The sequence below is a fragment of the Somniosus microcephalus genome, chromosome 3 (assembly GCF_052327205.1).
Source record: "Somniosus microcephalus isolate GS21.2 chromosome 3, FLI_Smic_1.0, whole genome shotgun sequence".
NCBI lineage: Eukaryota > Metazoa > Chordata > Chondrichthyes > Squaliformes > Somniosidae > Somniosus > Somniosus microcephalus.
Window position 1 is genome coordinate 200,779,554 of NC_140989.1, and position 25,591 is coordinate 200,805,144.

Sequence of the window (25,591 nt, forward strand, 5' to 3'; positions counted from 1 at the left end):
AAAGGACCCAGTCCTGAGTAAAGTAATGAGAAATCTTCAAGAGGGCTGGAAGAAAGGGTCATGTAAACAATATTATCACTTTCAGTCTGAGCTCTCTGTGGTCAATGGACTACTGCTTAAGTGTGATAGGATAGTAGTGCCCACCTCTATGCAACGAGAAATGCTCAACAGGATACATGAAGGGCACCTGGGTGCAGAAAAGTCAAAAAGGAGAGCACGTGAGGCACTCTACTGGCCAAACATGAACTCTGATATTGACCAGTTGATCAGCGAGTGTGCTACATGTCAGGAGTATCACTACAAGCAAACAAAAAAGCCCCTCATTACCACAGAGCTCCCATCACAACCTTGGGAAAAGGTCGGAACTGATATATTTTACTATGAAGGAAAAGACTATTTGTTAGTTATTGATTATTATTCCAATTATCCAGAGATGGCTCTCTTGTCCAGTACCACATCAAGAGCTGTGATAACTCACCTGAAATCAATCTTTGGCAGGCAGGGCATCCCTCTAACCCTGGCCCTCCCTATGCCAGTCATGAGTTTCAGTCATTTGCTTCAGAGTATGAGTTTAATCATGTAACCTCCAGTCCGCTCTATCCTCAGGCTAATGGAAAAGCGGAGAAGTGGGTACAGATTATGAAAAGACTATTAAAGAAAGCAGCACACAGCAACACTGACCCATTTCTGGCTCTGATGTCGTACAGTGCGGGCCCGCTAGCAAGTGGCAAGTCTCCAGCTGAGCTCTTACTGGGTCGGAACATCCGTACACGACTTCCCAGTTATGTCACACCTGACCACAGAGATGAGGTATGGGCAGACAAGGCTCGGAAACTACAACAGAAACAAAAAACACTTCATGACCGCACAGCCACTACACTAGTGCCTCTACAGGAGAAGGATATAGTTCGCATTGAAGGGCCTGAGTCATGGACTAAAAGAGCCACTGTTCTACAACAGGTCGCCCCCAGGTCATACAGTGTCATGACAGAGAACAGCAATGTGTTTCACAGAAACAGGAGGCACCTACTGAAAACCACAGAGACCTTTCAGCCTCAGGAGGACAGAGAGGATGATGAGATGAGGGAAATGCCACAAAGAGACGAGATGAGGGAAATGCCACAAAGAGACGAGATGAGGGAAATGCCACAAAGTGACGAAGGACATAGTAGTGATAATGTGACAAGGGACCTGTGTGGTACAGACATGAACTTAAGGGATACAACTGGGGTGGTTCAGCAAACACCCATTCAGCCACGCAGGTCACAGCGCACCAGAAAGCCTGTAGTTAAACTTGACCTGTAGACAGGGATTGATAAGACTGTAAACAGTTAATGGACTCCTGGGTGTGGGTAAGGTTTATACCTACCTGCAATTAGTTCAATGGTGTAGTTACACTGACTGTTTAATATGATGTTAACAAGTGTTCTATATGTTATGTTATGTTGTTACTGTGTTGTGTCTTCATTGAAGGGGGAAGATGTACGGATAACCATAGCTGTCGTAAAGACAGCGGGGTTTGATTAACAGCTGGTTGACGGCTGATGTCATATCCGGGGGCGGGACCCGACACCATCTTGGCCATGCTTGAGGTACTGTACTAGGAGGCACAGAGTCAGGACTGAATAAATGGCACTCCACTACAACTGCTTGGGAGACTCATAATTACGTTAAGATAACATTACACCCATGACCTCTACTCCCTAGAAGGACAAGGGCAGCAGGCGCATGGGAACACCACCACCTCCACATTCCCCTCCAAGTCACACACCATACTGACTTGGAAGTATATCGCTGATCCTTCATCGTCGCTGGGTCAAAATCCTGGAACTCCCTCCCTAACAGCCCTGTGGGAGTACCTTCACCACATGGACTTCCGCGGTTCAAGAAGGTGGCTCACCACCACCTTCTCAAGGGCAATAGGGATGGGCAATAAATACTGACCTTGCCAGCGATGCCCAAATCCCATGAACAAATTAAAAAAAACTTTGACATCTTGCATTACATCTTGTTGTATATTCTCAGCGTGAAAATGGTAATTGATCAAAAATTATGTACAATATAGGTAAATAAATATATATAAAAGCCACTCATTTATGGCTATCACGGAATAATGGTAAAGATTCACAGAATTTGATCATCAAATCACTGGCAAAAATCCCAGAGAACCACGCCATGAAAACAGAATTTGACTTCTTCAATCACTGTAATCAGTGACCCTGAGGTTATCCACTACATGGCATAAATACTCCAATTGATGTACAACAGCCTATCCACTGACTCACTGTGAGCAATGCTACGCGAGATCTGCAAGTGTATAGTGTATATACACACACATTTCCTCACCAACGTTCTGCCCTCACCTCCTGAAGGCACTGACTCTTTTGCTTGGATATCTGGTACATAAGTAACCAATATTTGCACCTGTGAGCTGTGGCAATAAGGATCAACAGGCTAGTTGATTGCAGTTGCACCACACCTGAACCCGATCCCCTTCTCACCAAATGCCCAACAGAGAGGCGGGGTGCGGTCACAGGATAACAATCAGAAACAGGAACTCGGTCTGACTTTCCCCTTAGAAGTGTGGCACTCTCTCACACTAAAAGCAGTAGATGCTCGCTCAATTAATCATTTTAATTTTGAGACTGCTAGATTTTTGCTAGACAAGGGTATAAAAGGAAATCAAGCCTAGGCGGGTGGATGGAGTTAGGATACAGATTAGCTGTGATCTCATTGAATGGTGGAACAGGCTCGAGTTGCTGAATGGCCTCCTCCTGTTCCAATGTTCCTATGTTCCTAATGAGTTGGAAATGCAGTTCAATGGAATTTGGAATCGGATGATATGGAGAGGCACTATAGTTTGGGAGGAGTTAATAGTTCATCAGGACTTGTGGTGGGTGATATTGGAGCCCATAATACTTTTCAATGCAGATATTGGAAATTGCAATGGGATAATATTGGGATGCACTAGATTTCATGCTGCGGTAAAATTGGGGTTCATTATAAGAACAAAAAAACATAAGAATTAGGAGCAGGAGTAGGCCATTCGGCCCTTCAAACCTGCTCCGCCATTCAAAAAGATCATGGCTGATCATTTACCTCAACTCCACCTTCCCTCACTATCCCCATATCCCTTGGTTCCCTTCGTATCCAAAAATCTATCGACCTCTGTCTTGAATATTGTTCTGCCTTATAATTGCAGGAGTTTTGTTTTGTTGCCGCCAGTAGGTGGCAGTAAATAGAAATGGCCAGTCGGGTCACTCAACAGGAAGTAGTATAGTGATAGCAAACAAAGAGGTCACATCAGCATGGAGCGTGCTGCAAGTTAATCCGCTGCAATCTTACATTGTTACGCCTTCGAAAGCATTGCCTGTGAGTTGAATGGTTTCATTACATATTCATGTTTAGATGTTAGTTATATCTCATGTATGTAACAAGGTGCATTTCTTTCTTTTTTCTTTCTCAGTTTTACTCCAACCCAATGCAACTGATTCGTATTGTTTCATTGACCTCATGTAAGTGTGGCACTATTAAACACCGGAGCTTGGACGCTACATCCTGACTCCCATGTCGTTACTGAAAGGAGTTTGGCTGGCTGTCTAACTGCGTACAGACACATACACGTAGGGAGGACAGTACAGTAAAAAGGCAAGTCATCAGCTGGCGCAACAAGCAACATTCGCAGTGCAGCGCGGTGCAATCATGGATGGCAAGAGCTTCCAAGACGAGCAGAGATCTGTGACCAGCTCAAGAAGTACACGCTCATCTAGATCATCAACAGCCAGTGTAGCAGCAGCTAGAGCCTGAGCTAAAGCTAAAGTGGCACAGGCTCGCGTGACCTTTGCTAAACGAACTGGCTGTGAAGAAAGAGAAGGTCCAACTACAAGCAGAGGCTGTTACATTGGAGAAAGAGAAGGTCCGACTACAAGCAAAGGCTGCTACATTGGACGCCACGCTGGAGGCACTACACATTGAGAAAGAAGCAGCTGCCGCTACTGCTGAGGTGGAGATATGGGAAGCGGCACTAGAAGCAGAGGTGGGAGAGCACCGCAGCATTGCTCGTCCTGCATCACCTCAAAGCACTGAGAGGCGGACAAACGACTATGTCCAGGAGCAGGCTAGGATACGCACAGACATCTCCTTCCCAAACTTTGAACCATTGTACGAGAACACGGAATCGCCATCACCAGCCCAACATGAGGTCACTCAGGTGGATCATTCACGTTACACTGATGACGACCCCTTCCTTGTTACTGACGACTGGTCACATGAAGGAGAATTTGCAGCACTCCCGAAGAAACTTGTGCTTCAATCCGCCGCTCCCAACCACTTGGAAGGTACTTATGCCAAAATTCCTCACATTAAAAAAGAACCCTTTTTAAAGGCTAGAACAGGTCATCCGGCAGCCCTTCCGATGTGATCATACTCTGGCAACCCATGCACAGACTCCTAATATGACAGGTATTGCCCAATATTTGGCACGTAGAGAACTTGTAAGGACAGGTCTCACAAAATTTGATGGCAAGCCAGAGAGTTTTAGAGCATGGCTTCCTTAATGCCACTGGCGGCTTGAGCCTGAGTGCTAGTGAGGAGTTGGATTTATTGTCATCATGGCTCGGCAAAGAATCGTCAGAACATGCCTGTAGGATCCGGTTTGTGTACACAAATGACCCAAGCACAGCCCTTAGAATGGTCTGGGCAAGACTCAGGGAGTGTTACTGTGCTCCTGAGGTGATAGAGAAAGCCCTCTTCAGTAAGCTGGAAAACTTTCCTAAAATAGGTAACAGAGACTACCTTAAGTTTAGAGAACTCGGAGATCTTTTAATGGAGTTACTGGCAGCCAAAACAGACGGATAGTTACCTGGGCTCTCCTATTTAGATACTGCTCGCGGCATCAACCCAATAGTGGAGAAGTTGCCCCACCCTCTCCAAGAAAAATGGATCAATGTAGGCTCAAAATTCAAAGAAGACAACCACATGTGGTTTCCCCCATTTTCCTTCTTTGTGAACTTTATCTGCAGAGAGCCCAGAATTAGAAATGATCCAAGCTTTGCCCTGTCCAGCTACTGTAGTGGACCCTCAAAGTATGAGAAGCCCATGTCAAAGTACGCAGGCACAAGAATGCCTATATCCGTGCATAAGACGGATGTCACTGCAAAGACCGACATCAGCATAGATGCAGCGAAGAATGAAGACGATCCCGGAAAACACTGCCCCATCCATCATAAGCCTCATCCGCTCGCAAAATGTAGAGGCTTCAGAAACAAGACCATAGATGAACGCAGAGCCTACCTCAAAGATAATAATGGGATATGTTTTAGGTGTTGCGCCTCCGTTTCCCACACTGCAAGAGACTGTAGGATAGCGTTGAGATGCAGGGAGTGTGAGAGTGACCGCCACAGCACAGCTATGCACCCAGGTCCTACCCCCACAATGGAAAAGCCAACCATCAAAGACTCTGAGCCCGGAGACGAGAGAAAGGGAACCCTTACCAGTGCACCAACGGTGAGCTCCATATGCACTGAGGTGTGTGGCCAAGGCCTCACAGGACGATCGTGTTCCAAAATATGCCTTGTAAGAGTCTACCCACAAGGACAGTGCGACCGCTCAGTAAACATGTACGCAATACTCGATGACCAAAGTAACCGGTCACTCGCACGGTCAGACATTTTTGACATATTTGGCGTCGAGAGTAGCCCAGCCCCTTACTCACTGAGAACCTGTGCCGGACTCTTGGAGATGGCAGGAAGGACAGCAGATGGGTTCTGTGCCGAGGCAGTGAGTGAAGGGGTGAGCATAGACTTACCGCCACTGATAGAGTGCAGTGAAATCCCGAACAACCGATCGGAGATACCAACGCCTGAGACAGCACTTCACCATGCCCGCCTAAAGCCCATAGCATCACGCATCCCAGCATTGGATCCAAAGGCCCAGATTCTCCTCCTGCTCGGGAGAGATGTGGTGAGGGTGCATAAGGTGAGAGAGCAAGTTAATGGACCACATGATGCCCCCTTTGCCCAAAGACCCGACTTAGGCTGGGTGCTCGTGGGAGAAGTGTGCCTAGGCCAAGCTCACAAGCCCAACGTAAGCAACTTTAAGACCAACGTGCTAAAAAGCGGACGACCCTCTTTCCTCACTCCCTGCCCAAGCCACATCCACCTGAAAGAGAGAGCGAGCTACGGCGGGGAGCAACAAGGTGATTTCTCTCACACAGCATGGGGGTGCTCGGCTGACACCAGAGCTGTCGACAAACTGGGGCACACCCTGTTTGAAAAGACAGAAGATGACAACAAAGGTGCTCTCTCCTTCGAAGACGAAGCTTTCATGAATATTATGGAGAAAGAATTTCACAAAGATGAGGCAAACAGCTGGGTTGCGCCTCTCCCCTTCAAGGTACCCCGGCTTCTTCTGCCTAACAATCGCGATCAGGCACTGTCACGCCTCGCATCACTGCGGTGCACATTAGATAGAAAGCCCGAAATGAAGGAACAGTTCATTGCCTTCATGGAAAAGGTTTTCAAGCGTAACCATGCTGAATTAGCACCTCCACTCAAAGAAGGAGAAGAGTGCTGGTATCTCCCGATTTTTGGAGTTTATCACCCCCAAAAACCTAGTCAAATAAGAGTAGTTTTCGACTCCAGCACTCAGCACTGTGGCATCTCACTCAACAATGTTCTGCTCACGGGTCCAGACCTAAACAACACCCTCCTTGGCATGCTGATTTGCTTTAGGAAAGAGCTCGTAGCAGTAACCGCAGACATCCAACAGATGTTCTATTGCTTTGTGATGAAAGAGGACCATAGGAACTATCTGAGGTTCTTCTGGTATCGCGACAACAACATGTCAAAGGACATCACTGAATACAGGATGCGGGTCCATGTTTTTGGTAACAGCCCCTCCCCTGCAGTCTCCATCTATGGGCTCAGAAGTACAGCCAAAGAAGGAGAACACGAGCATGGAAAAGACACAAGACAGTTTGTGGAGAGACATTTTTATGTTGATGACGGCCTCATAGCCTTACCTTCAGAAGCAGAAGCCATCAACCTGCTGAAGCGAACTCAAGCTTCATTAGCACAGTCCAACCTGAGGCTGCACAAAATTGCCTCAAACAGTGTAGCAGTGATGAAGGCCTTTCCAGCTGAGGATCACGCCAAGGGCATTAAAGACTTAGACCTCAGCGACGAAACCATGCCAGCCCAGCTAAGCCTTGGTTTGCGTTGGGAAATTGAATCTGACACCTTCACCTTTGCAGTGTCTGTAGGTGACAAGCCATTTACACGCCGTGGAGTGCTGTCAATGGTCAACTCGCTCTTTGACCCTCTCGGCATGGTGGCGCCCGTGACTATTCAGGGAAGAGCCCTACTACGAGAACTCTGCACAGACACGAGCAACTGGGACTCTCCACTCCCCGAAGGCAGGTTAACAGAATGGGAGACATGAGGAAAGTCTCTTGAAAATCTAAAAAATCTTCATATCCCACGCACCTACTCACCAGACACACTCTCCAAATCCAAACGCACCGAGTTGTGTGTATTCTCAGATGTGTCCGAGAAAGCTATTGGCACGGTAGCCTACCTGGGACCCCTGGATGATGAGGGCCAAAGCAACGTGGGATTTGTCCTGGGAAAGGCGAAGTTGACACCCCGGCCAGAGCCCACCATACCACGCCTGGAGTTATGTGCTGCAGTATTATCGGTGGAGATGGTGGATCTCATCCTGGATGAGATAGATTTCAAGCTTGATGCAGTGAAATTCTACTGTGACAGCAAAGTTGTGCTCAGTTACATCTCCAATGAGTCAAAGAGATTCTTCATATATGTACACAACAGAGTTCAGCGAATAAGACAATCAACATGCCCCGACCAGTGGCACTATGTGCCCACAGAGCTGAATCCAGCTGACCTCGTCACCAGGTCAGTGCCTGCCTCCCAGCTGTCCAATACAATGTGGTTTACCGGGCCAGCTTTCTTACACAAACCTGACCAAGCTGACCATACGGCACAAGAATCATTCAAGCTCGTCAGCCCAGAACTAGATGTGAAGGCCACTGTTCAAGGGACGGTCAAAAAGTTCTTCAGACCCATCTCAGAGGTCGTACTCCTCTTACCTAAGGAGGACTGAGTGTTATTGATTCCACAGTTCTGTATGTTTTATAAGTAGCGGCATCTAATAGACGCCAGGCGGGGAGTGTTCTGCCTTATAATTGCAGGAGTTTTTTTTTTGCCGCCAGTAGGTGGCAGTAAATGGAAATGGCCAGTAGGGTCACTCAACAGGAAGTAGTACAGTGATAGCAAACAAAGAGGTCACATCAGCATGGAGCATGCTGCAAGTTAATCCGCTGCAATCTTACATTGTTACGCCTTCGAAAGCATTGCCTGTGAGTTGAATGGTTTCATTACATATTCATGTTTAGATGTTAGTTATATCTCATGTATGTAACAAGGTGCATTTCTTTCTTTTTTCTTTCTCAGTTTTACTCCAACCCAATGCAACTGATTCGTATTGTTTCATTGACCTCATGTAAGTGTGGCATTATTAAACACCGGAGCTTGGACGCTACATCCTGACTCCCATGTCGTTATTGAAAGGCGTTTGGCTGGCTGTCTAACTGCGTACAGACACATACACGTAGGGAGGACAGTACAAATATACTCAACGAATGAGTATCCACAGCCTCCTGGGGTAGAGAATTCCAAAGATTAAAACAGGCTATTCTGGACGACACAATCACACCCATAGTTAGTAGGATTCAAACCTGCGCGGGGAAACCCCAGTGGATTTCGAGTCCGTCACCTTAACTATTTGGCCACAACTAACACACTGCTATAGCTTGAGATGGGATGATTTAGGGGTTCAGTAGATTGTGTGAAGTGGTAATTTTGGGGTTCACTGCAGTTTGATATGGTGTGATATTAGGGTTTAATATAATTTGAGATGGTTAATATTGGGATCCATTAGAGATTTTTTGGGCTGATACTGGTGCGCTTTTGTGTTTAATTTCTTTTGAATTAACATTTTATGTACACAGACATTATTTTCTTATATTTCTTAACACTTTGCAAGCTCCATTGGCTTTTCCTAACTCTGGTAGGATCCAAATCAAATCTCTTCAATTTAAACAAAGCAATTAATTTAAATCTTCCTGAATCAGCTCCTTGGGATTAAATAAATGGCCACTGATATCAAAATGGCCAGACACCCCAAAGGTCAGACTCCCCAAACCCTTTCCACCATCTACAAAGCACAAGTCAGGAGTGTGATGTAATACTCTCCACTTGCCTGGATGAGTGCAGTTCCAACAACACTGAAGAAGCTCGACTCCATCCAGGACAAAGCAGCCCGCTTGATTGGCTCCCCATCTACCACCTTAAACATTCATTCCCTCCACCTCCGGTGTACCGTGGCTGCAGTGTGTACCATCTACAAGATGCACTGCAGCAACTCGCTATAGCTTCTTCGGCAGAACCTCCCAAATCCGCGACCTCTACCCCCTAGAAGGACAAGGGCAGCAGGCACATGGGAACACCACCACCTCCAAGTACCCCTCCAAGTCACACACCATCCTGACTGAGAAGTATATCACCGTTCCTTCATTGTCGTTGGGTCAAAATCCTGGAACTCCCTCCCTAACAGCACTGTGGGACAGCTTCACCACACGGACTGCAGCGGTTCATGAAGGCGGTTCACCACCACCTTCTCAAGGGCAATAGGGATGGGCAAAAATGCTGGCCTTGCCAGCGACGCCCACATCCCAAGAACAAACAAAAAAAAACAACTTGCATTTATATAGCACCTTTAACATAGTAAGGTGTTCCAAGGCACTTCATTGGAGCGTAATCAAGCAAAGTTTGACACTGAGCCACATAAGGAGATATTAGGACAGGTGACAAAAAGCTTGGTCAAAGAGGTAGGTTTTATGGAGCATCTTACAGGAGGAGAGAGAGGCGGAGAGGTTTAGGGAGGGAATTCCAGAGCTTAGGGCCTAAGCTAGGGAGTTGTTGTTGTTTAATAGAGTTGTGTTTGAGACATGTGTGTGTTAGATGGAGGTATAACTGAGATTGAAGTGTAGCGCTCACTCGCTCGCATGCTCACTCTGCTCATACCTGTAGTGAACGAGGCGTGTTTGGCTGTACTTCTCTTAGTGCCGTGTGCAGACTGCAGTCTCAGTGTGTACTCAGTAGTTTCCGACAGGCCCTCTAGTCGAATCCAAGTATCTTCTGCGTCCAGGATCAGCTCCTGCAAGAGCGTGGGATAAAAAAGTCACATCGGTGCCTCAGCCCAGTCAATTACCACCCCGCCCCACCCCCTGCCCCCACCCTAGACTTCTCAATTAACAAATGGCTCTGCTCCTCAGAGTGCCTTTAAACACGGGGCACACACCATGTCAAATCCTGTGGGGCAGTCTAGGATTAGGGGACATAACCATAAAATCAGAGCCAGGCCATTCAGGAGAGAAGTGAGGAAACACTTCTTCACACAAACGGTGGTAGAAGTGTGGAACTCTCTCCCATATAAAGCAATAGATGCTAGCTCAATTAATAAGTTGAAAACTGAGATTGACAGATTTTTATTAGGCAAGGTATTAAGGGAAATGGAGTCAAGGCAGGTAGATGGAGTTATGATACAGATCAGCCAGGATCTAATTGAATGGAGGAACAGGCTTGAGGGGCTAAATGGCCTTCTCCTGTTTCTATCTTCCTGTGAGGCTGGTCCGTGCTGAGTGAAGCAAATGTTTAAATAGCAGAGAGCTATTTCAGATGTAGCCTTCAGTAACTGCTCAATTGAATAGGCTTTTCTCTGCTCAGTTGCCATGGTGACCATGCCCAGCTGTGTGCCAATCGCTCCGGCCACCTCCCTGATGAATAGTTAATCTTCAAAGTCACCCTTCCGTAGTAGGGTTAATAAGATTGCTGTGTATCAGTGTTATGACCACTGAGCTGCCTCATCTCCCCGACATCTCAATCACTCCCAACTCTCCCTATCCCCTCTCTCCCATTGAGCCAGGTATACAGGAATCCCAACTCATGGAGATAGCAGGCCCCACAATCCCAGCTCTCCCCATCCTCTTCCTCCCATTGAGCCAGGTATATTGGAATCCCAACTCATGGAGAGAGCAGGCCCCACAATACCAGCTCTCCCAATCCCCTCTCTCCCATTGAGCCAGGTATAGAGGAATCCCAAATCAAGGAGACAGCAGATCCCGCAATCCCAGCTCTGTCCCAGAAAACGGCACACAACATCAGAAATCACCAATTTCCAATCGACTCCACACACAAATTCATCCTGTAACCCACACACATATTCACCCTGTAACCCACACACATATTCACCCTGTACCCCACACATATATTCACCCTGTACCCCACACACATATTCACCCTGTAACCCACACATATTCACCCTGTACCCCACACACATAATCACCCTGTACCCACACACACATATTCAACCTGTACCCCACACACACGTATTCACCCTGTACCCAACACACATATTCACCCTGTAACTCACACACATATTCACCCTGTATTCCCCACACACATATTCACCCTGTAACACAAACACATATTCAACCAGTAACCCACACACATATTCACCCTGTAACTCACGCACATATTCACCCGTAACCCACACACATATTCACCTTGTACCCCACACACATATTCACCCTGTACCCCACACATATATTCACCCTGTACCTCACACACACATAATCACCCTGAACCCACACACACACATTCACCCTGTACCCAACACACATATTCACCCTGTAACTCACGCACATATTCACCCTGTAACACACACACATATTCAACCTGTACCCAAACACACATATTCACCCTGTAACTCACACACATATTCACCCTGTACCCCACACACACATATTCACCCTGTACCCCACGCACATATTCACGCTGTACCCCCCACACACATATTCACACTGTACCCACACACATATTCATCCTGTATCCCACACACATATTCTCCCTGTACCTCACACACACATAATCACGCTGTACCCCACACACAAATTCACCCTGTACCTCACACATAAATATTCACCCTGTACCCCACACACACATATTCACCCTGGACAACACATATACATATTCACCCTGTATCCACACACATATATTCACCCTGTACCCCACACATGTATGCACGCTGTACCTCACACACACATAATCCTCATGCATCCAACACACACATATTCACCCTATACCCCACACACGTATTCACACTGTACCTCACACACACATATTCACCCTGTACCCACACACATTCACCCTGTACCCCACACACATATATTCACCCTGTACCCACAAACATTCACACTGTACCCCACACACATATTCACCCTGAACCCCACACACATATATTCACCCTGTACCCACAAACATTTACCCTGTACCCCACACACACATATTCACTCTGTACGCCACACACATATTCACTCTGTACCCCACACACATATTCACCCTGTACCCTACACACATATTCACCCTGTACTCCACACACACATATTCACCCTGTACCCCACACACATACTCACCCTTAACCCACATGCATATTAACCCTGTAACCCACACACTTATTTACCCTGCATCCCAAACACATATTCACCCCGTACCCCACACACATATTCAACCTGTACCCTACAAACTGATTCACCCTGTACCCCACAAACATATTCACCCTGTACCACACACATATTCACCCTGTACCCCACACACATATTCAACCTGTACCCCACACAGATATTCTCCCTGTAACCCACACACACATATTCACCCTGTAAACCACACACACAAATTCACGCTGTACCCCATACACATATTCATCCTCTACCCCACACCCATATTCACCTGTACCTCACACACACTTAATCCCCCCTGTATCCCACACACACATAATCCCCCTGTATCCCACACACACATATACACCCTGTACCCAACACTTAATCACCCTGTACCCCACACACACATATTCACCCTGTAACCCACACACATATTCACCCTGTACCCACACACATATTCACCCTGTACCCCACACACATATTCACCCTGTACCACACACACATATTCACCCTGTACCACACACAAATATTCACCCTGTACCCCACAAACACATATTCATCCTGTACCCAACACTCATATATTCACCCTGTACCCCACACACATATTCACCCTGTATCCTACACACACATATTCACCCTGTATCCAACACACACATATTCACCCTGTACCCAACACTCACATATTCACCTTGTATCCAACACACACATATTCACCCTGTACCCAACACTCATATATTCACCCTGTACCCCACACACATATTCACCCTGTACCCACACACACATATTCACCCTGTACCTCACACACACATATTCACCCATTACCCAACAGACATTCACCATATATTCACATATATTCACCCTGCACCCCATACAACATATTCACCCTGTACTGCACAAACATATTCACACTGTACCCCACACACACATATTCATACTGTACCCACACATATTCACCCTGTACCCCACACACATATTCACCCTGTATCCCACACACACATATTCACCCTGTACCCCACACACATATTCACCCTGTATTGCACATACATATTCACCCTGTACCCCACACACATATTCGCCCTGTACCCCACACACATAATCACCCTGTACTCAACACACATATTCACCCTGTACCCACAGACCTATTTATCCTGTACGCCACACACATATTCACCCTATATCACACACACATATTCAACCTGTACATACAGACACACATATTCATCCTGTGCCCCAGACACTTCTTCACCCTGTACTGCACACACATTTTCACCCTGTACCCCACACACACATATTCGCCCTGTATCCCACACACATATTCACCCTATAGCCCACACACGTATTCACCATGTACACCACACACGTATTCACCCTGTACCCCAAAGACACATATTCACCCTGTATTGCAGATACATATTCACCTTGTACCCCACACGTATATTCACCCTGTACCCACACACTTATTTACCCTGTAACCCAAACACATATTCACCCTGTACCCACACGTATTTACCCTGTACCCCAAACACATATACACCCTGTACCACACAGACATATTCACCCAGTATCCCACACACATATTCAACCTGTACCCCACAAACATATTCACCTTGTACGCCACACACTTATTCATCCTGTACCCCACATACATATTCACACTGTACCCCACACACATATTCACCCTGTACACCACACACGTATTCATCTTGTATCCCACACAGATATTCACCCTATATCCCACACATACACAAACATATTCACCCTGTACACACACATGTATTCACCCTGTATCACACACAGACACACATATTCACTCTGTACCCCACACACATATTCACCCTGTACCCCACACACATATTCACCCTGTACCCCACACACATATTCACCCTGTACCCCACACACTTATTTAACCTGTACCACACACATATTCACTCTGTACCCGACACTCATATTCACCCTGTGTCCCACACACATACTCACCCTGTAACCCACACACATATTCACCTAGTACCTGACACACACATATTCACCCTGTACCCCCCACACACACTTATTCACCCTGTACCCCACCCACACATATTCACCCTGTACTCCACACACTTATTTACCCTGAATCCCACACACATATTCATCCTGGACCCCACACATGTATTCACCCTGTACCTCACACATATATTCACCCTGTACCCCACATATATATTCACCCTGTAGCTCACACACACATATTCACTCATTACCCAACAGACATTCACCATATATTCACATATATTCACCCTGCAACCCATACACATATTCACCCTGTACTGCACAAACATATTCACACTGTACCCCACACACACATAATCATACTGTACCCACGCACATTCACCCTGTACCCCACACACATATTCACCCTGGGCTTCACACGCAAATAATCGCACTGTGCACCACACACTCATATTCACCCTGTACCCCTCACATTCAACCTGTAACCCACACACACATATTCACCATGTACCCCACACAGACATATTCACCCAGTACCCACACACATTCACCCTGTACCCCACACACACATATTCACCCTGTACACCACATGCACAACTTCACCCTGTACCCTGCACACAAATATTTGCCCTGTACCCCACACACATATTCACCCTGTCCCCCACACACATATTTTCCCTGTACCCCACACACTTATTCACCCTGTACTTCACATACATATTCACCCTGTACCCAACACACACATATTCACCCTGTACCCCACACACATATTCACCCTACACCATACACACACACATATTCATCCAGGACCCCACACATATATTCACCCTATACCTCACACACATATTCACCCTATAGCACACACAAGTATTCACCCTGTAGCCCACACACATATTCACCCTGTACCCCACACACATAATCACCCTGTAACCCACACACACATGTTCACCCTGAACCACACACAAATATTCACCCTGTACCCCACACACATATTCACCCTGTACCCCACGCACACATATTCACCCTGTACCCCACACACATATTCTCCCTGTATTGCACATACATATTCACCCTGTACCCCACACACATATTCGCCCTGTACCCCACACACATAATCACCCTGTACCCCACATACATATTCATCCTGTACCCCACACACATATTCACCCTGTATCCCACACACACGTATTCACCCTGTACCCACACATTTATTCACCCTGTACCCCACACACATATTCACCCTGTACCCACACACTTATTTACCCTGTACCCCAAACACATATTCACCCTGTACCACACAGATATATTCACCCAGTATCCCACACACATATTCACCCTGTACCCCACAAACATATTCACCTTGTACACCACACACTTATTCACCCTGTACCCCAGACACATATTCACCCTGTACCCCAAACACATATTCACCCTGTAACCCACTCACATATTCAACCTGTACCCCACACACATATTCACCCTGTACCCCAAAAACATATTCACCCTGTACCACACACACATATTCACCCTGTACACCACACACATATTCATCTTGTATCACACACATATTCATCTTGTATCCCACACAGATATTCACCCTATATCCCACACATATTCACCCTGTACACTCACGAACATATTCACCCTGTACCCACACTCTTATTTACCCTGTATCCTACACACATATTCACCCTGTACCGCACACACATATCCTCCCTGTACTCAACACACATATTCACCCTGTACTCACAGACTTATTTATCCTGTACGCCACACACATATTCACCCTGTATCAAACACACATATTCAGCCTGTACATACAGACGCACATATTCACCCTGTGCCCGACACTTATTCACCCTGTACTGCACATACATGTTCACCCTGTACCCCACACACACTTATTCACCCGGCACCCCACAAACATATTCATCCTGTGCCCCAGACACTTCTTCACCCTGTACTGCACACACATTTTCACCCTGTACCCCACACACACATATTCGCCCTGTACCCCACACACGTATTCACCATGTACACCACACACGTATTAAACCCTGTACCCCAAAGACACATATTCACCCTGTATTGCAGATACATATTCACCTTGTACCCCACATGTATATTCACCCTGTACCCACACACGTATTTACCCTGTGCCCCAAACACATATTCACCCTGTACCCACACTTATTTACCCTGTACCCCAAACACATATACACCCTGTACCACACAGACATATTCACCCAGTATCCCACACACATATTCACCCTGTACCCCACACATATTCACCCTGTACCTGACACTCATATTCACCCTGTACCCCACACACATAGTCACCCTGTACCCCACACACATATTCACCCTGTACCCCACACACTTATTTTCCCTGTACCACACACATATTCACCCTGTACCTGACACTCATATTCACCCTGTATCCCACACACATATTCACCCTGTGTCCCACACACATACTCACCCTGTAACCCACACACACATTCAGCTAGTACCTGACACACACATATTCACCCTGTACCCCACACACACTTATTCACCCTGTACCCCACACACACATATTCACCCTGTACTCCACACACTTATTTACCCTGAATCCCACACACATATTCAAGCTGTTCCCAACAAACGTATTCACCCTGTACATCACACACACATATTCACCCTGTACACTACACACATTCACCCTGTACCCCACACACATATTCATCCTGTACCCCACAATCACATAGTCACCCTGCAACTCACACACATATTCACCCTGTACCCCACACACATATTCACCCTGTACCCCACACACTTATTCACACTGTAATCCACACTCATATTCACCCTGTACCCACACACACATATTCACCCTGTACCCCACACACATATTCACACTGTACCCAACACACGCACACATATTCACCCTGTACCCAACACACACATATTCACCCTGTACCCAAAACACACATATTCACCCTGTACCCCACACACATAGTCACACTGTACCTCAGACAATTATTCACCCTGTATGCCACACGCATATTCACCCTGTACCCCACACGTATATTCAACCTATACCCCACACATATATTCACCCTATACCCACACACACATATTCACCCTGCAAACCACACACATATTCACCCTGTACCCCACACAGGTATTCACCCTGTACCCCACACACACATATTCACCCTGTACCCCAGACACACATATTCACCCTATACCCCATACAAACATATTGACACTGTACCCACACACACATATTCAACCTGTACCCCACACAGGTATTCACCCTGTACTCCACACACATATTCATCTTGTACCCCACACATATATTCACCCTTTACACACACACACATATTCACCCCGTACCCGACACACATATTCACCCTGTACCACGCACATATTCAACCTGTACCGCACACACACATAATCACCCTGTACCAACATACATATTCACCCTCTACCCCACTCACACATATTCAACCGATAACCCACACCCATATTCAACCTGTACTCAAACACACATATTCACCCTTTAACTCACACACATATTCACCCTGTACCCCACACACACATATTCACCCTTTACCCCCTGCACATATTCACCATGTACCTGACACACACATATTCACCCTGTAACTCACACACATATTCACTCTGTACCCCACACACACATATTCACCCTGTAACCCACAAACATATTCAGCCTGTACCCTACACACACATATTCACCCTGTACCTCATACACATATGCACCCTTTACCCCCCACACACATATTCAGCCTGTACACACACACATATTCACCCTGTATCCCACACACATATTCCCCCTGTACATCACACAAACATTTTCACCCTGTGCCCTACACACATTCACCCTGTACCCCACACACATATTCACCCTGTACCCCACACACACAGTCACCCTGTAACCCACACACATTTTCACCCAGTACCCCACACACATATTCACCCTGTACCACACACACATATTCACCCTGTACCACACACACATAATCACCCTGTACCCCACACACATATTCAGTCTGTATCCCACACAGATATTCACCCTGTACCCAAACAAGTATTTACCCAATGTCTCACACACACATTCACCCTGTTCTCCACACAGATATTCACCCTGTACCCCACACAAATATTCACCCTGTATCCCACACACAAATTCACCCTGTACCACACACACATAAACACCCTGCACCACACACACTTATTCACCCTGTACCGCACACACATATTCACACTGTACCCCACAAACACTTAATCACCCTGTACCGCACACACCTATTCACACCCTACCCCACACAGACATATTCACCCTGTACCCCACACACATATTCACCCTGTATCCCACACAGATATTCACACGGTACCACACACACATTCAACCTGTATCCCACACACATATTCACCCTGTACCCCACACACATATTCACCCCATATCCCACAAACATAATCACCCTGTACCACACACACATATTCACCCCATATCCCACACACATAATCACCCTGTACCAAACACACATATTCACCCTGTACCCCAAACATATATTTACCCCATATCCCACACACATAATTACCCTGTACCACACACATATTCACCCTGTATCCCACACACATATTCACCCTGTATCCCAAACACATATTTACCCTGTACCCCACACATGTATTCACCCTGTACCCCACACACATATATTCACCCAGTACACCACAAACATATTTACACTGTACCCACACACATATTCACACTGTATCCCACACACTTATTTACCCTGTATCCCACATACATATTTACCCTGTACCTCACACAAACATATTCACCCTGTATCCACACACACATATTCAACCTGTACCCCACACATGTATTCACCCTGTACTCCACACACATATTCATCTTGTACCCCACACACATATTCACACTTTAACTCACACACACATTCACCCTGTACCCCACACACACATATTCACCCTTTACCCTTTGCACATACTCACCATGTACCTGACACACAATTATTCACCCTATAACACACACCCATATTCAACCTGTATTCAAACACACATACTCACCCTTTAACTCACACACACATTCAGCCTGTACCCCCCACACACTTATTCACCCTTTACCCCCTGCACATATTCACCATGTACCTGACACACACATATTCACCCTATAACTCACACACATATTCACTCTTTACCCCACACACACATATTCACCCTGTAACCCACAAACTTATTCACCATGTACCCTACAAACACATATTCACCCTGTACCTCATACACATATTCACCCTGTACCCCTCACACACATATTCAGCCTGTACACACACACATATTCACCCTGTATCCCACACACATATTCCCCCTGTACATCACACAAACATATTCACCCTGTACCCTACACACATTCACCCTGTACCCCACACACATATTCACCCTGTACCTCACACAAACATATTCACCCTGTACCCCACACACACATAGTCACCCTGTAACCCACACATATTTCCATCCAGTACCCCACACACATATTCACCCTGTACCACACGCACATATTCACCCTGTACCACACACACATATTCACCCTGTACCCCACACATATATTCAGCCTGTATCTCACACAGATATTCACACTGTACCCACACATGTATTTACCCAATATCTCACACGCATATTCATCCTGTACCCCACACAGATATTCACCCTGTACCCCACACACATATTCACCCTGTACCACACACACATATTCACCTTGTACAACACACACATATTCACCCTGTACCCCACACATATATTCACCCTGTACCCCACACATCTATATTCACCCTGTACCCCACACACATATTCACCCTGTACCCCACACAGATATATACGCTGTACCCTACACACACATATTCACCCTGGACCCCACACACTTTTTCATCCTTTACTGCACATACATATTCACCCTGTATGCCACACACACATATTCAGCCTGTACCCAAAAACACACATATTCATCCTGGATGCCACACACACATATTCACCATGAACCCCACACACATATTCACCCTGCACCACACACAAATATTCACCCTTTGCCCAACACACATATATTCACCCCGTATCCCACACAAATATTCACCCTGAAACACACACACATATTCACCCTGTATCCTACATACATATTCACCCTGTAGCCCACACACATATTCACCCTGTACCCACACATGTATTTACCTAATATCTCATGTACATATTCACACTCTACCCCACACTCATAATCACCCTGTACCCCACACACTTATTTACCCTGTATCCCACACATATATTCACCCTGTACCAGACACCAATATTTGCCATGTACCCCCCACACACATATTCACCCTGTATCCCACACACATATTCAACCTGTACCCCACTAACACTTATTCACCCTGTACCTCACACACCTATTCACACTGTACCACACACACATATTCAACCTGTATCCCACACTCATATTCAACCTGTACCCCACACACATATTCACCCAAATCCCACACACATACTCACCCTGCACCACATACACATATTCAACCTGTATCCCACACACATATTCATCCTGTACCCCACGCATCTATTCACCCGGTATCCCACACACATAATCACCCTGTACCAAACACATATATTCACCCTTTACCCAACACAAATATTTAACCGATATACCACACACATATTTACCCTGTACCCCACACACGTATTCACCCTGTACCCCACACACACATATTCACCCTGTACCCCACACACACATATTCACCCTGTACCCCACACACACATATTCACCCTGTACACCACACACACATATTCACCCTGTACCCCACACACACATATTCACCCTGTACGCCACACACACATATTCACCCTGTACCCAAACACACAAATATTCACCCTGTAAGCCACACACGCATATTCGCCTTGTACCACACACACATATTCACCCTGTACCCGGCACACATATTCAGCCTGTATCCCACACACATATTCACCCTGTACCCCACACACATATTCACCCGGTACCCCACACACCCATATTTACCCTGTATCCCACACACATATTCACCATGTATCCCACACACATATTCACCCTGTACCCCACAGTCATATTCACCCGGTACCCCACACACATATTCACCCTGTACCACACACACATATGCACCCTGTACCCCACACACAAATTCATGTTGTACCCTACACACACATATTCACCCGGGACCCCACACACTTATTCACCCTGTATCGCACATACATGTTCACCCTGTACAGACACACATATTCACCCTGTAGCCCACACACATATTCACCCTGTACTCCACACACATATTCACCCGGTACTCCACACATATATTCACCCTGTACCCACACACTTATTTACCCTGTACGCCACAGACATATTCACCCTGTACCCCACACACATATTTGCACTGTACCCCACACACATAATCTCCCTGTACCACACAAACACTTATTTACCCTGTACCCCACGCACATATTCACCCTGTACCCCACACACTTATTTACCCTATATCCCACACACCTATTTACCCTGTATCCCACAAACATATTCACCCTGTACCCCAAACACATATTCACCCTGTACCCCACACACATATTCACCCTGTACCCCACACACATATTCACCCTTTACCCCACACACATATTCACCCTGTACCCCACACACACATATTCACCCTGTACCCCACACACATATTTACCCTGTATCCCACACACATATTCACCCTGTACCCCACACACATATTCGCCCTGTACCCCACAAACACGTATTCACCCTGTACCCCACACACATATTCGCCCTGTACCCCACACACATAATCACCCTGTACCCCACAAACACTTATTCACCCTGTACCCCACACACATATTCACCCTGTACCCCACACACTTATTTACCCTATATCCCACACACCTATTTACCCTGTATCCCACAAACATATTCACTCTGTACCCCAAACATATATTCACCCTGTACCCCACACACATATTCACCCTGTACCCCACACACATATTCTCCCTGTACCCCACACACATACTCACCCTGTACCCCACACACATATTCACCCTGTACCCCACACACACATATTCACCCTGTACCCCACATACATATTCACCCTGTACCCCACACACATAGTTACCCTGTATCCCACACAAATATTCACCCTGTACCCCACACACATTTTTACTCTGTGCCCCACACACTTATTTGCCCTGTATCCCACACCCATATTCACACTGTACCCCACAAACATATTCAGCCTGTACCCCACACACATATTCAGCCTGTATCCCACACACATATTCACCCTGCACCACACACAATTCATCCTGTACCCCACACACATATTCACCCTGTACCCCACACTCATATTCACCCTATACCCCACACTCATATTCACCCTGTATCCCACACACATATTCACCCTGTACCCCAGACCCTTATTCACCCTGTACCCCACACACATATTCACCCTGTATCCCAAACACATATTCACCCTGTACCCCACTCACAAAGGAGGAGTGAAGCAGACATTGCAATCAGGTGGGAGGAGCGTGAAATATTAGATGAAATAAACATAGTGGCCTAGAAATTCATTGTAGCCACTTTTGGGGCGGTAAAGTCGGGCGGCCGCTAAAGTTTGCGCCAGCCGCCAAATCGAGGCCACTTCTCCGATATTCATTAGCTTCGCCCTAAGAGTTTGCTCGAGCGCTAAAACTGGCACTGGATGCCTCTCTTTAGGCGCTAAGCCGGAGGTGCTGAGCGAGAGCGCCGAGGCCGGGCGCAGCGCAGGTGTGGCCATCTCATGATTGACAGCAGACACCCTGGCGCCGGCCAGCTCTTAAGGGGGAAGGGTCGACTTGGTCTGCTGCCATGCCCTGGATAGTGGAGCCCTCCAGCTAGGCCTGAACACTGCTGTTGGACCCAAATAGCGCCTGAAGCCATGCAGAAGGCCCGTGAACGAGCGCAGCGCTTCTCAGAGCGTGATCTGAGTGTGCTGGTTGGTGGAGTGGAGAAGAGGCGCCATATTTTGTACCCGGACAATGGCAGGAAGTCGCCGGTCCGCGTCTACCGGAGAGCCTGGAGGCATGTCGCCAGCAAGCTGTCAGCCAACAGCGAGGTCCTCAGGACCGGTGTCCAATGCCACAAAAAGCTTAATGACCTCACTCGGATTGTCAGGGTGAGTACCCTTTCCAGTGACCTCCTCATCCTTGCATGTGCACCTCACATTATGGGCAAAGGGACCTGAAAGCCCTAATGGCCAGCCCTCATCCAGCAGCTATGGGACAGGCATGAACATCAATTGCACATTCTGCACTTAACACACTGGCCAAGCTATTCCACCATGGGAGGCAGTGCACACAAGATCAGGGTGACACACTGGCCAGGCCATTCCACCATGGGAGGCAGTGCACACAAGATCAGGGCGACACACTGGCCAGGCTATTCCACCATGGGAGGCAGTGCACACAAGATCAGGGCGACACACTGTACTTAGAGGCCGTCCTTTCTCTTGCAGGCCAAGCTGGCCAATAACAAGAAGAGCCGGACTGCGACCGGGGGAGGCCGACCCCAGATCCAGCCGCTCACCGAGCTGCAACATCGCGTGGAGCGCATCATGGGTGGCCGGGTGATTGGCCCCATTGCATGTGGAGATGCCGACCCTGTTCTGGGCACCAATGGTAAGGACATCACCTTTTGGACCTCTCTCATCCCACTTGCGCATCAGATCTACATCCTTTGCCACTGTCCGACCAATGCGCTGAATGCCACCACTCATGCATCCCTCGCTGACGCCCTCTCCTCACTCTAAAGCTACTCTTGTGCCTTCCTGCTTTCAGATGGTGAGGAGGAGGTCCCTGAACTTGCCAGTGACAGCCCCTCAGAAGAGGAGGAGGAGGAGGAGCAAGAGAAAGGCGGCCCATCAGGGGAACCCTCAGCCGCGGCAACCCATGCGAATGTAGGGGAGACGTCTTCCCTGGAGGGGAGCGTGGCGGAAGTGTCAGAGGGGAGGGGAGCTCATGGGACCTGCGGCCTGCAGAAACGCGGGAGGGGGGTGGAAGCTCGGCGGCCTTCTCCCCAGAGCGGGGAAGGGTCGGAGGGGAGTCCAATTGCTGGGCCCAGCGGTGTCCAGCAACGCAGGAAGGGTCGGCCAGCTCGGCGGCCTTCTCCCCAGAGGGAGAGTCCAGCCTCCAGTCCGGAGATGGTCTTCGCCGAGGAGATGGAACGCCTCGAGGACTTGTCCGCGGACTCGGAGCGCCGGCACACGGAGCTCATGGGGGTCGTGGCACGGTTGCCTGAGGCCATCGAGTCCCTCTCTCGGAGTGTGACCAACGTCGGGGCCTCACAGGCCATCAGTTTGGTGGAATTCGGGGCAGAGCAGGCAGCGAGTCGGGCGGCATTCGGGGCAGATCAGGCAGCGAGTCGGGTGGCATTCGGGGCAGCTCAGGCAGCGAGTGGGCAGCTGATCAGTGGTGCCGTGCAGTCACTGGGTGCTCTGATGAGGTCACTGAACAGGTCAACACGGGCACTCACTGCTGCCACACTCGCTGTGTCAGCCAGGCATCGCCAGGGCACCCGGCACGCTGCAGCAGCACAGCGGTCTGTCCCTCGGCAGATTGGTGCGCATGCTGCAGTGCTGGCCCGGGCGAGTGCCAGTGTCTCAGGCGACCAGCAAGCGCCTGCCATCCGCCAGCTTGCCCCCATTCCTCCAGCCACCACTGCCACTCCCCCAGTGGAGCTGCCAGGAGCTGTTGCAGCGACTGATGCTGGCCAGCCACAGCTGCAGCATTCAACAGCCGCCCGCTCGACGGCCAGACCTCGACTAGGCCGACCCCCAAGGGCATCTGCCGTCACGACATGTGCCCCTCTGGAGCCTGCCCCCAGCCTTGCAGCAGCCAATGGCCTTACTTTGAGGAGGAGCAGCAGGGCGGGCAGGGGCCACACAAAGATGGCCAAGGCATCATCCT

The 25,591-nt window shown here is 47.8% G+C and overlaps 1 protein-coding gene across 4 annotated transcripts in view; it reads right to left on the reverse strand.

Moving 5' to 3' along the window:
• Positions 1 to 25,591, reverse strand: part of tnr (tenascin R (restrictin, janusin)) — a 1,257,678-nt gene that overhangs the window by 167,612 nt on the left and 1,064,475 nt on the right. For all 4 annotated transcript variants that reach the window (XM_085982119.1, XM_085982118.1, XM_085982121.1 and 1 more), the window contains exon 17: positions 10,104 to 10,236. In XM_085982119.1, coding sequence (XP_085838245.1) covers positions 10,104 to 10,236 — 133 coding nt within the window. The remainder of the gene's footprint in view (positions 1 to 10,103; positions 10,237 to 25,591) is intronic.